This window comes from Brachypodium distachyon, chromosome 1, assembly GCF_000005505.3.
Source record: "Brachypodium distachyon strain Bd21 chromosome 1, Brachypodium_distachyon_v3.0, whole genome shotgun sequence".
Lineage (NCBI taxonomy): Eukaryota > Viridiplantae > Streptophyta > Magnoliopsida > Poales > Poaceae > Brachypodium > Brachypodium distachyon.
Window position 1 is genome coordinate 41,198,863 of NC_016131.3, and position 14,371 is coordinate 41,213,233.

Genomic DNA, 14,371 nt, shown 5'->3' on the forward strand with positions numbered 1-14,371 from the left:
AGGGTCACCGAGTGAACGCGATGTTACTCGTGTCCACAAGTTCCCCTGCTTCGTTGGTATCATGGATGGCTCAGCTCCGCCAAACGAAAAACAAATCCATGCTAGTAACAGCGAAATAGTAAGCCTTATGCGCTATGTTGTAATCATCAATATATATTTTCATTGATGAATCCTAAGTCAAGGAAGTTGTTATAGCTTGCTAGCACCGCAGCCTGTCATTAGTCGTGCGTCTTATGTAATAAAAACTTAACTAAATCGTGAACTATGTGCGTCGTGCTGTAATTTAAAATGACACATTTTACTTCATGCATCATGCTCTTATTTACATTTAGTCATGTATCCTAAATCTAAATAGCAATCATGTGCAATTGCAGACCTTTGACTTATGAATTGTTCTATTAATCATGATATTTTTTTTGCTCTTTAACTCTTTGTTGCTTGAAATCTTGATTAAGGACGTAGATGTTGACAATAAACTGAATGAACTGTATTAATTGTAATTTTGACGACCCAAATATTACAAAACTAACTATTGTTGTGATTCTCTGACACCACCACAGATGTAACCAACCAGAGGAACTAAGCGCTGGCTTTCAGGTACGACTCCAACCGTTTTTGCTTGTAAGACAGTTTATATGGTAGATATAACCATTGTCTAACGATAACTATGCGATTTAACAAAACACAAAATAGGTACATGTTAAAAAAAAGATAGATATTGTGCTTGTACAGGTCGTTATTTCAGTCGATTAGTCTTATACATACATGCGAAGAAATGGACCGGATTAGGCGAAAATAGAATCGGCCCAGTTTACTGTTTTGACATAATTGGCGCCTAGCCCTGAGTACATCAGGTAAATGCTGGCTTTCAGGTATGATCCTAACTGTTTTCATCTGCGAGACAACCTTAACTGCAGATGTCGCCATTGTGCATCGATAACTACGCGACTTAATTCGGCACCGAATAGCTATGTGTGAAAAAAAAGACATGTTGCGTCTGTATAGCTCGTCATTTCAGACGAAGTACAGTCTTACCAACACACACAAGGAATTGGGCCAAATTTGACGAAAATAGAATCGGCTCACTTGACTGTGTTGAGAACATTGCGCCCTGAATTTATCAAGCCCATACAATTGTTACCAATCAATGGGCCGACATATTTCAGTCGATTAGTCTTACGCATACATGCAAAGAAATGGGCCAAATTAGGCGAAAAAAGGATCAACCCAGTTTACTGTTCTAACAAATTAGGGCCTAGCCATAAGTATGTCAGGAAAATACTGGCTTTCAGATATGGTCCTAACTGTTTTTATTTGTGAGAAAGTTTTAACTGTAGATATAATCACTTGATTGTGTTGAGAACGCTGAGTTCTGAATATACCAAGCACATACAATTGTTACCAATCAACGGGCCGACAGGCTATCGGACCATTCAACCCACGCACCAGATATATTAAGCAAACTAAAGCCTGTGCACTCGGTATGTAAACTGCACATGTTAACATTATTTTTGAAGTCATAATAGTGAACACTATAATAAACGGCAATAATACTATATTTTGTTGATTGTGCGCAGCCAAACAAGTTAAGCAATAAAAATGCCACCACATATAACACATAGAAGTGTCACCACATATAAAAACAAACTGTTACAAGGCAACAACCTAGATGGTGTCAACAGTAGGCTAGACAACATATCCTGCTGTCACCACATAAAAACAAGCTGCTACAAGTCAACAATTCAAATCGTGCCAACAGTAGGCTAAACAACATGTCTTTAAATAGTACATGACAACAACGCACAACTAAACGAATTGCCACGAACACTATCCCTAAGCTAATGAGTAACCACGTGATAAACTCATTTTATTGGAGAGAAACTAAGTGCGTCAAATAAAGCCGAAACGACAAACTACCACGAAGCCATCGAACATAACCACACTGCCCATCGCCATCATTGCATACACATATATCACGTACTGTATTTCAGCGAGAGACGAGGAAGGAAAAAATTAAAATAAAAAGATCAACAATTAAGCATGACCAGACGACGGTAAGGTGTTCAACAATTGTAACCTAAGAACCTACGTGACAGTACCTCTATGAAGTGGAACCAGATGGATTGCCGAAGAGTGTTTTCTGAGCATGTATTTTACCCACAGAAGACCGAGGCCTACTCCTGAATACATTCACTTATATTAAGGAGTAAACAGAGAAGAGTATAAATTAATAATAGCATCCCTGTAAAGAACAAAGATAAACAAACCTATTATTTCTACTCTTGCCTCCAGATTTAGAGGTGGTCATATCAGAAATCTTGTCTGCATTGTCGCCTTCACCCTCATCGCTCACAACAGCCTGTACAGAGAAAGCACTACCAATAAAATTAAATGCGATTTGAACTAACAATTTGCATGAACAAAAGAAAGCAAACGTAATATCTGTGAGTCTGTAGGAGGTGTATTACCAACCAGGGATTGCTCCATAAACGCCTCCCGAGAGCCAAGCATCTCAGCATTGAAAGGCTCCTCTTCAGATTGCATAACTAAGAACAACAGAAAGACAAATATGCAAATAAAAAACGGAGACTCACCTAGAAATCACACAGTTAGAGAAAAATTAAAGGAAATAACAAGGATCCCGACCCTGTTTACTCGTAGAATCACAGGTTTCTTTAGCCCCTGAACCAGACGCCTGATCAACATCTACCCCACCAGACACAAATTGAGTAAACACCATACCACCCACAGGATAGAATTTTAGAGCCTGAAATGATATGTTATCCCTTCGAAAAGAATAACGTGAAACAACTAAATCGACAACATAATTCCTGCCCATTAGGGAAGCAATCTCTGATGGGACACCGGACTCGAGCATAAGAATCTGCCACTAATACATCAGCAGGCTTTCCAAGAAGCTCCTCTGCAATCTGACCGAAGAAAACCATCACAATAGTGGCGCCGGCATCGGACCCCAAAAGAACCAATTTGTACCTGAGCCATGTCACACAAACAGACATGCAATAGATCCATTCATGAACAATATCAACTGTAAACAATGTGAACAATCACCAAACCTGGGACTCGCTGTGCGATTACTACAATTGGTATTAGTGCAGCGGAAACTGTCGCCTTCTTTCACAGCTTTAGACGTACAAATGTCGCAAGATAGAAACCACCAAGACCGTCCATCGGCAACTTCATCGATATGTACCTTGCATCTAAAAACCTTATTCTACAAAGAAATGATGATATTGTCAAAATAAAAAAGAACATAGTCAACTAATAAAAACGATAGAACACGAAAGCCACGCCTACCATGGCTGCATGCGGCACCAAAGCCGCCAGGGTAAAAACATCGGCATACTCTGTACCTGAAGAACCAAGACGACGTCCATGCTCAGCAATCCACTCAATGGAATAACGAATGCCAGCAACCCTTCCGAAAGCATATGGAAAAACACAGTTAATAGGGCACAACCAAATTAACCAAGAAAGATAATGAACAGACACCACGAAACCTGTTACGTAAGGACACAACATCCCGATTTGCCATATTGATACATATCTTGGATCCAAAACTCGCGGACAAACTTAACATTGCCGCAGCATAAATAAATTGTTAAAACACATTTACCCAACAAAATATCCAAAGAAAAAAATACAACTTATATCTATGATCATAATCTCAAGCTTACCATCTTGCATCCTAAAAGTACAACCCATTATAAGAGCGATCGCAGGCTCCCGTTCACTTAACCGCACAAGTCGATTAGCGTCTAATTCTTCTGCATTTGCACCCCACAAGGAAACAATCGCAGTATGCCTACAAATAACCACGAAATCTAAACATTAACACCATAACACATTCAGATCCAATCGGAAAATACAACTGAAAAAATTAAAGCGGACAACAACATGAATTATTATAAATCGTAGACAGCCCACAGGTGTACCTCGTATCTGTTAATCGAACTATCCTGTGTGATGTGACTTGGCCTTTCACATCCACTGATAATAATTCTGACACACCGGTAACAACACCCAACACATCTCGACAGTTACAAAAGAGCAAAAAAATACAAAGTCAGTAAATCAACAGTAATCTCTTGAATTGTCAATTAAAGAAAGAAAAAGGATAATAATCATACTAGCCAAAAAAGTCTTATCTAATAAACACATCCTTCACCGATAAGGTTCCTAAATTTAGAGATCTGGCCTTCAGGAACAAAACCATGCATGCCATCACCCTGCATAATATTTTTAAAATATAGAATCTCATGAAGTCGAACTGAGTTACCTAAGGCAATATCACATAGAATCTAAAGACGCCACATTCTCAAATGTTCAAAAACATAAACCAACGAAAAGACTTGGCGTTTACCTTTTCGTCGACAACTACAAAATGCAGACGAATCAACTCGTCCTTTGTAAAATCACGTTGTTCCCAAAAACGTGAGATCCTCACATGCACACGCCAATCTTTGGAATCATCATTCAAATCTTGAAGCAAGGAGTAGGAGCCCGACAACATCTTCCAACCTAATTCACAAACCTATACAGAAAAATATAAGAAAATACACGATTGACCACCGCACATAAAATCTCACCCCAAATAGTCATAAATACAAATGCCCATGCATCAAAAAAGAAAAAAAAGTAGAATCAGGTGCCAATAACAACAATTTAACAAATCCGAATATCAAACAGCACAAAGAAAGCTTTATTCATACATCTCCAACGCAAACAACACGCTGATACAAAGCAACATCTTATTATGCAAGCGAACAAAGGTGTCCCAAGGACACAAAATGCGTCTTAAACACGCAAACTACCAAACAACAGCGACATCTCAAGAACGCAAGGCATCAAGCATCTCAATGTATACAATATTTTTAGTAAGCACTCCTAGGGAACAATCGTCTTCTTCTATGAGAATCCTAAGTCCAGAAGGAGAAGTCACTCGCGAAACAGCCACATAAAGCTGGCCATGAGTGAACACTGGACTACGAAGGTACAACCCGACTTTTTCAAGCGTTTGGCCTTGGCTCTTATGAATAGTCATAGCATAGAAAACTCTAATCGGAAATTGACGACGCTGCAATATGAAAGGCCATCTTGGATTGGAAGCATTGAGAACAATCCTTGGTATGCAAATGCGCTGTCCAACAGCGAGGCCACTCAAAACTACACCTTCGAGGACAAAATCGAATAATTTGGTAATTATCATACGGGTCCCATTGCACAATCCCAGCGACTGGTTGATATTCCTGAGCGATATAACAGGGACCCCAACCTTCAGAACCAAACGATGATGAGGATAGTTAGGAACAATAACGGTGTTCAAAAACTTAGTCGGATAAAGTAACTCCACAATAGGAACTTGCTCAGAGGAAGGCGCTACTCTATCTGCGCTGAGATACTCCCTTGCATCACCGGGAACCTTGGAAATAATATACAAATTAATCTCATCAACTACCACATTCGTAGGACAAACGATAGCTCTCGCAGCAAGATAGTCTATGTTACGGTAAGACGACATGAAATTAATCGTAAATATCAGCAACAATAGAAGCAACCTTGTTATCCCCACCAGCCACCAAAAATCTATCGGGTATCTGCACCCAACAACGCTCCGGTTCAGATCCACGGCTACAACAAGACAATGCACCATCACCCATCGAAAGAACCCAGCCGGCAAACCAAGAGAGTTCATCTCTCTCGACACATGATAATCCAGTCCTCTGCAATATGATGTTGTCAGAAAGATTAAAAACCTTGACATCACGCCAAAGGACTAATCTGCAAAGAGCAGCATCCAGCACCTCCCGCTTCGAAGCACTGGGCAAAACAGGCAAAACTTGCCTGAAGTCACCTCCTAAAACAACAGGTAAACCACCAAAGATAAGGTTGGAATTATCAGATTGATTTTCTGATAAAATATCCTTAAGCGATCGGTCAAGACACTCAAAACACCAACGATGAGACATCGGAGCCTCGTCCCAAAGAATAAGAGCGGTCTGCCTGACCAAATCAGCAAGCAAAGTACCATGCCCGAAACTACAGTAGGACTTCTCATCAACATCCACAGGGATGTGAAACCGAGAATGAGTGGTACGTCCACCTGGCAATAACAAGGCAACAACTCCGGAAGACGCAACAGCTAATACTATTTTCCCCTGAGATTGTAATTTCGTAGATATAGTCCTCCAAGTACCACCATAACCGTAGATGAAAAAGGCACCAGGCTTCCTTTGCTCCACAACATCCATAATGTCCCTATACACAGCAAGTTGACCAAAGTTCAACTTCGAGTACATCACTTCCCATTCCGAAGCCAAAGCGCATGCATCATAGCAAGTCTCTTCAAGTACCAACCGATTGGCAGAAGCGCCTCCCGCAGGAGTCACGGCAGACGGCAGATTATAGTGAGAAATTGAACCACCATTGTCTGTAAAAAGTGCAGACAACTTCCGCAAGAGATGAACTCGCAGTAGAGGCTTAGGAATAACATATGACTGATTCCGAAGGGCTTGCCGCAATGTATACTTAATATCATCTGACATAAACTCCCAATAATTAGCAAACAGTGAACCAGCATCGGCCACATCACAAAACATCAAAATAGTGAAAAAAAGATCCCTCAACTGTCGAGGTGTAGCCCACAAGACGGTCTCATCAAACACACGGAACCATTCCTTATCATCACCTAGCAACCACAAGATTGACATGCCTCACGAAATGTAGGATGCAACTGACCACGATAAGTCTGCAGATCTTCAAAGCTACGGGCCCCATGTACAGACATCAACAACATCCTAAGATAGAAAAGCTCACCTGTGGTAGGATGAACATATCGTATTCTTCCAATTCTAGTTCCACAACCCCGTGGAGTCCATCTCTTGTGTTCACTATACCAAGTGAACCTAGAAGTGAATTCACAATAAGTAAGATCACGGCAATGAATGTACATCCGATTCATAGCAAACCATTCTGTCAAAGCGCTCTTCCGAACATCCTCCCACTGAACAACATCGGAAAGGCTATCATCTTCAGAATAAGTAACTCTGTTCATTTCCGGTAGATGGATCTCAAGCCTTTCAACAGAAGGATTCTAACATGCACGTCAAATGAAAACATCCTCCACATAGCCTCGCAGGAAGACAAATAACGACAATTAACATACTCTTCCACCTCATCGACACCAGCTTCCAAAGTCTCGCCATCAGTAACCACCGAGCCATCCAAACGAACCGTAGGATCATGAATTCTCACCGTAGCATGATCATTTCCTTTAAGTACATATTTAAGAAGATACTTCACCAAGTGAGTCTTATTGCACCACTCAACAATGATATGTGCCTGATATTTCTTCAACAAACTAAGATTATAAGGGACAACCCAATGATTATCAAGAGCATGAACACCTTTTTGCACGAAATGTGACGTGTCACGACGCATGTAAGAAACAAAACCGTCTCCATCGATAGAAGTATGAGAACTGAACTTCGTAGGAAATCTCTTGGAACATGACCCCTTCTTCATACACGCACAACCTTCATTCATACGACCACAAGGACCATGGACCATAAATCTATCCACCAAAGCATATCCAAGTGGATCCGTGGAAACATCATGCAACTCAGCCGAAATCAATTTGTCTACAAAGGCCACGTTCAAATCAGTACCAGTATCCGTCACAGTCCGTTCAGACGTGTCAAGCCAAATCAACATGTGGGCATGAGGTAAACCTCTCTTCTGAAACTCCACGGTGTAAAGAGCTGCATAACAAATAAGACAACCCATAAGTAAGCGCATCAATCGACTAAAACATAATCTTATTAACAACAATTGAGCCAAACAAACACTCACCAGCATGTGTAGATCCAAACGCCTCTCCACGCCTGACATCTCTTTATAATTCATTCAATTCCATCTTAAAAACACGGGTAACGATATCCGGCCGGTCAGAAGAAGAATGCCCAACCTCCAACCGCAAAGTATCAGAAATCTCATCCCATTTTGGATTGCATGTTAACGTGACAAACAAATCGGGAGCCCCAAAAGTCCTGCATATAGCCATAGCATCCTGGTAATTCTGTGCCATATACCTCCGAGACTCGACAAAACTGGCAAGCAACAAAATCTTCACACCAACGTTTCTCCCGCAAGATGCACCCTGACCAATAGCATCGGTCAACCCCTGATACGATTCACCACGTAACTTATCTTGGTTTCTCAAAACGAAAGAAAGCCTATCACACTCAACGCAAGAAAATGTTGGGAATATGCCCTAGAGGCAATCATGTATGATGTAATTTCCAAAGTATTCATAAATATTATTAAGTTGTCCTTGTTTGAACATCTGATATGTATCATTGAATATGTGATTTGATTGTGGAACTATGTATTCATGTTGTTCATACTAAATTGTCCTTAGTCATTGAGGTTGTGCTGGACACATAACCTAGACTAATGTGAAGTTGGCCGATGACTCGGTTCCACTTGTCATGGGCATGGTGATGTCATTCCAGCTTACACGGACTCGGCTAAAGAGTTTAGCGAGTCGGACTGACCCATATTGAGATGCAACGAGTATGTCGTCATTTGCATGTCTCAATCAATGTAATCCTTAGACCTGAGGTTATCGCACAATCCAAGTTGTGGATCACCAACTTAGGTTCTGTCAAACGTTGTTCCGTAACAGGGCAGTTATAAAGGCAGAGTTCGGGTTGACTGAGAATCAAGCTGTGTGATGTGGATAACCAAGATGGGATTTTGCCCCTCCGACTGGAGAGATATTCTCTGGGCCCTCTCGAGTGATATGATTCGGGAAGCATGGCCATGCGCGACTTGGTTAAACTGTTAACCGGGTCGATCGACTAAGAGTTAGTCGGATGAATCGTATATCACAGATCGAGAAGAGAGTTGAACTATTAAAGGGATGACGATTAATCGCCTATAGTTTGACAAGGTATATCATGAGGCAAAAGGGACTAAGACGTATGTCACATTGGAAGGTACGTCGTCATGACTCGATGGTACTTGGGAGTCGACACGTTCTGCTAGGAGCCGCTACCGATTGATCGATTGAGAGTCGGACTCCAATCGTGTCCAAGTCGCCATGAGCCTGCGGGGTCACACACTTAACAGCGGGAGCAAGTATTTGGTCGGGTTGGACCTGAACTGGAATTGGGCTGACAATGCGAGTTGGACTCGCAGAGTGGATGGGCCACAAGTGTTGGAGCCCACTTCCACTCGGTATATAAGCAAGGGCGTAGGATGCCTAAGGGGCACGGTTTTTCCACTCTCATGCGTTGAGAACCCTAGCCCTATTCAGTCCAACCGTCGCACCGGACCTAGCAGTCCGCCGCCGGAGCTCCTCCTCGCACGTGTGGATACCGGCAGAGGTGCTGTACGTTCAGCACTTCGACGATCGCGGGATTGGATCGGCTGGATCGGATCGAGGGACTGCACTGCATCAAGGTGCCGCATCGATAAACCGCAACCGCGCGTCTAGTGGTAATCCTCGTGGCCTTCTACCTCGGCTAGATCTTGGGAGTTCGCGTAGGAAAAGTTTTGTTTATCTCTACGCGCCCCTTCAGAAAAGGCATCAACTTTAGCTTGATCAGACAACCGTCCATAACACAAATATGGATTAGGCTGATTCTGCCTATAATGGCATCGGTAACAATAATACTCAAGCATGCTAACATCAGTCTTTCCACCTACGTCATCCTCATCAAGACGCTGGAACTTCATGTCCAAGTAAAAACCTTTCTCACCATATGGAAACAACAATGGATACTGCAACGCCATGGGAGCCGGATGAAGTTCATACACACGTCGGAGGACCATTGTTGCGCTCCATGACAATATCAAACTTGCATTGATCGGCCATGAAATCACCAACCACAAGAGCAGCCAACTCAGGCGCAGTAGGAGGACTGTACACATTCGGATCAGAAGAATCCGAACCCAATATACGAACAGCCAAATTTGGACACGTAGGAGAATGCAGGCGCTGAGAAGCGATTCGAAAAGTACGAACCAATAAATTATGCTCATCCAACATCGCAATTAAGGACGCCACAATACCAGGATCAGGAGAACCACCAGATTTATCATCACACCCAAACACACCAAGACGATTCGCCAACTTGTTCGCCACATCGTACACATAAAGCTGCGCAAACTGTGGAGACTTTCCATCAACAGGCACCAAAGATCCAATACGATGATGCACTTTCCCACAGGAACGGAAGACATATGGACCATTCCCCGTATTAATACTTTTGTCAATATCAACCCCGTTGAAGTGAAGGAAAATAGAGAATTATATGACCTAATCAACAACATAAAATGCCTCGACCGATGATCACCAGAAAAGGATGCCAACTCCTGCAAAGGCGACGGCCACACTTTGTACAAAGGCAAACGAATACGCCCGTCTCTGCAACAAAGCTTACACAACACATTCCCTTGGACGCTACCAGTGACTATACGTTCAGAAAACCAAAAAAGCGCCCCACATCAAAGATAGCATAATCAAGCCCTCCATGATATGGCCTCGATTCGTAATTAACTGCGAGACATACAGGAAAAGAAGCACATAAATACACGAAAATATTACACAGAAACACATAAGAAACAAAATATACCAAAGTAAGCAAGCCCACACCTTTGAAATAAGAAATGTACTCCTTCGAGAGTGACAGCCTACCACCGCCAGACAGGAAGAAGGACAATTGCTCTACGGAAACCAAAAACCAAATCAAAGTAGTAAGTCCCAACCTAATAATAACAAATGAATAACACCTAGTGAACACAACATCACGAATCCTCACCGAACAAATAAGGATGCAGCTGCATACGCTTACGTTTCCTGTTAGACCTGGCCTCCAAAGCACTAACATGAGGCAAAACGAGATTACCTAGAAAAACACGTATACAGAACTCAGTGCCACGTGAAGAACAAAATGCAAAGAAAATCAAAATCGAACAATTCATTACCAAGCAAATAGCCACGAACAACTGGCGATTCATCGGATAGAACCGACGTTGATTCCACATGAACAGAAGTTACACTCACACCGACACCAACAACCGAGGAAGCAGATGTTGCAGTCACATCGAATCCAATAGATGAAACAACAACTGAAGAAAGCAACACTACAACCAATCAGCAGAAAGCACATCAAGAGGACAACAAAAGAAACATCAAAATGAAGAAACACACCGCCTGAAGAACCACGGCCGACAGAGCGCCCACGCCCACATCCACGTCCAGATCCACTAACGCGCCCACGGCCAGCGCCAACTCCACCCTCGCCCTCCTAGACCCCTCCCAAGCCATGCCCACGGCCACGCCCACGAACAACCCTAGCGTCGCCTCCAGCGCCACCTCCGTCCTCACCCTCATGGCCACCCCCAAAGCCATGACCAAGGCCACGCCCACGAACAACCCTACTACCACCTCCACGTCCAACAACAGATCCACCCCTAACTACAACGCCGTCTCCACGACCACCACCATAAACATCCTCACCTCCACAAGCACCACGGCCTTGCCCACGTCCACGCCCACGTCTACAACCGCGTCGACCACCCACGTCGCCTCCAGATCTATCCCAATCTCCAAGGCCACCCCGCCCTCGCCCACGCACGGCCACTACATCACCTTTGCCGCCAACGCCAACTCCATCCCCGTCACCACGTCCAGAACGTCCTTGCCCCCGCCTACCACCACGCCCACGGCCAACTCGCACATCACCTCCAAGCCCACCACCAACTCCATTCGCGCCTCCACAACCACGCGGGCCAGAAGAATTATCCATCCATAAAAATCAAAAGAACACGCAAAAGCAACACCCGATATACAGCCACTGCGAAACACCTCGCAAAACCAGAGACAAACGAAGCAAGAATCACGAAAATCAGGGACAACAAACATGAATAATCATCGTACACATACCGTAATAGTGACGCCGGCTAGTACCACGAATCCAACCCAAGTGCCCACAGCACACCTCGTCAATACCTGCGTAAAAATAGAGAAGCCAACATCAAGCACGCACGCACAAAGAAGAAACGGGACGAAGGATACAACGATCTCGCAGAAAAGAAGGACACACCAGATCAACTGAAAGCACAAGACCTGATGAACCAAAACCAACACAAATCAGACGTATATATAGGACCCAACGGAAGCCACCAGAACAGCCACTCAGCAACCCAAAACTGCCAGTGAAACACCCTAGAAAACTCCACACAGACAGCACATGGTAGACGTAGCCATGGCAAGTTCTAGATAGCCCACGTAAGAAGGAACACACGCCAACCGCATGCATAGCCACGGCGGCACAGTAACCCCATGCAAAAGCACATGCAACCACGAAGAAATGGCGAACCCTGCACAACAGCACCCATCAACACATACACACGCTGATAGTAGACCAACCAAGCATACATCGGCCCACAAGCAGCGTCATAGACAAAGGAGCAACCAGTACAAAACAACATAAGTCATGCAACACATAGAATATTCAACCCCCAACCCAACCGCATCCATCAAGCATGTCCAGGATGATAGTGGGCCAACAGCACCACATGGCCCAACCGACAGCAAGAAGAGGCAGCACGCAACCGGTATCAACACAAAACCAAAACGCCAGAGAACACCCAAAAATCAAAACAAAACTGCACAAACGAAATCATGGAGCGCTGTGAGCGCGAATAACTCCTCGGCTTTAGGAGATGTATCTTATGTGTCTCCAACCCAAGATCATTTTCTTCGGTAACATTAGCTCAAGCTTGGGTTCATGAACATGCATCGTATTCAATGGATGCAAAAAAGGATATACTCTTGATTTCGACAGCAAGAAGAGAACCTATATATGTGTAGGCAGGATCACCAAGTAATTATATACAGTTCTATTTAGATCCAGCACGTGTTCCTTGGCAAATTAGTGGATGGATGGATACATTGGATGCCTGCCATTGCAACAGTTGCATTGCATTCTCCTAGTCCTAGAGATCTCGAGATAAGATTCCAAGGTCCCCACACTAATGACTAATCTTCGTTCTAGCCCCAACACTCCTAAAGAAAACTATATGTGGTCACATGGCTGGTTTACTCTCCCCAGAACCCCAGAATAACTAATCCCTGCATAGTCTTTAGTTCCAAACAGAAGAGCCAGACACATGATACATTCAGGTGTAGCTTTTAGTTCCTTATCCTCTCCAATTTTGCACGCAGGTCGGGAAGGCACGAAATGGAGAGTCACACTGAAAACTTCTCTCCTTCCTCAATCTCGACCGTCCAAGGCATGATGGTGCTCAACCTGAAAATCTTCAGAAGGCAATGGGTTCAGTTAACTCAACGCAAGCCTTAGCATGATTTATATTTATAAGAAGATGCTTACGGAGGGCAACTCAACTTTGAGATAGGCCACCACTGATTATGGGCTCTAACTGTGTAGGAGGCTAGCTGGTGCCCTCCACGATAATGATGTCCCAAGTTCTTCGCAAGCAAGCAAGCAAACAAACAAACAAAGATTATGATGTCGAACTCTAATCCACTACTAGGTCCACTCCAGTCCAACTGACCAACTCAATGGACCTGGCTTGCCGGCGATGCCTTGCACATTCTTTTCTTTACGCAGGAAATTGTCTACGCGGCTCCTGTCCTATCAGTCGCTATAGGCGGACCGCGGACCACCTTGAATGTCACCACGTGGATAGCTAGCCGGTACCACCCAATGTGACTCTTCATTGCTGATGTTTGAGATTGCCATGAGCTTGGATTTTTGCTTCTGCAATATCATTACATGTCGACATGTTGGTCTTTTTATGCACTACTGCTCAATCCGTTTGTGTTTTTGACGATAAAGATGCTTCCATCTAGAAGTTGATCTGGTATTTAGTTAAGGTATGTTTGGTTCGTGATGAAAATAAACTTTATAACTGATTGAGTGGCCAGGATTAATGGTTGCCACAATTTTGACATACACATACTCTTCGGTCTCTTTTTGTATTTCATCATGTCTCTTTAACAGGGCGTCCTCTTGGTTACCCCTTTTTGTTTTTCACATAACATTATTGGATTTCGAAAAATGGGTTATTGCCGCAGCAAGTCCCCGTGGACAAGGCAAAGTCACAAAACCTAGAAATGCCATTAGTTAGAACGAGGAAAACCTGGTAATGAAAATTTTAAAATTTGTTACTTGTGTAATTTTTCATACATTTGAACATATACGCTGGCCTCTTACAGCAACTCTAGCAGTTACCGAACCCGAGCGATCTGAATTCGGTTTTCAGTTTTGGGGCAGAAAAATGAGCCAGACCAGATACCGAATCGAGCCTGTTTACC

General features: G+C 43.4%; 1 protein-coding gene across 1 annotated transcript; it reads left to right on the plus strand.

The window, feature by feature from the left end:
- Window positions 1–11,420: 11,420 nt before the first annotated feature.
- Window positions 11,421–11,843, plus strand: LOC106865667 (salivary glue protein Sgs-3-like). Its single transcript, XM_014896251.1, has one exon. The coding sequence runs from the start codon at window positions 11,421–11,423 to the stop codon at window positions 11,841–11,843; it is 423 nt and encodes a 140-aa protein (XP_014751737.1).
- The last annotated feature ends 2,528 nt before the right edge of the window (window positions 11,844–14,371 follow it).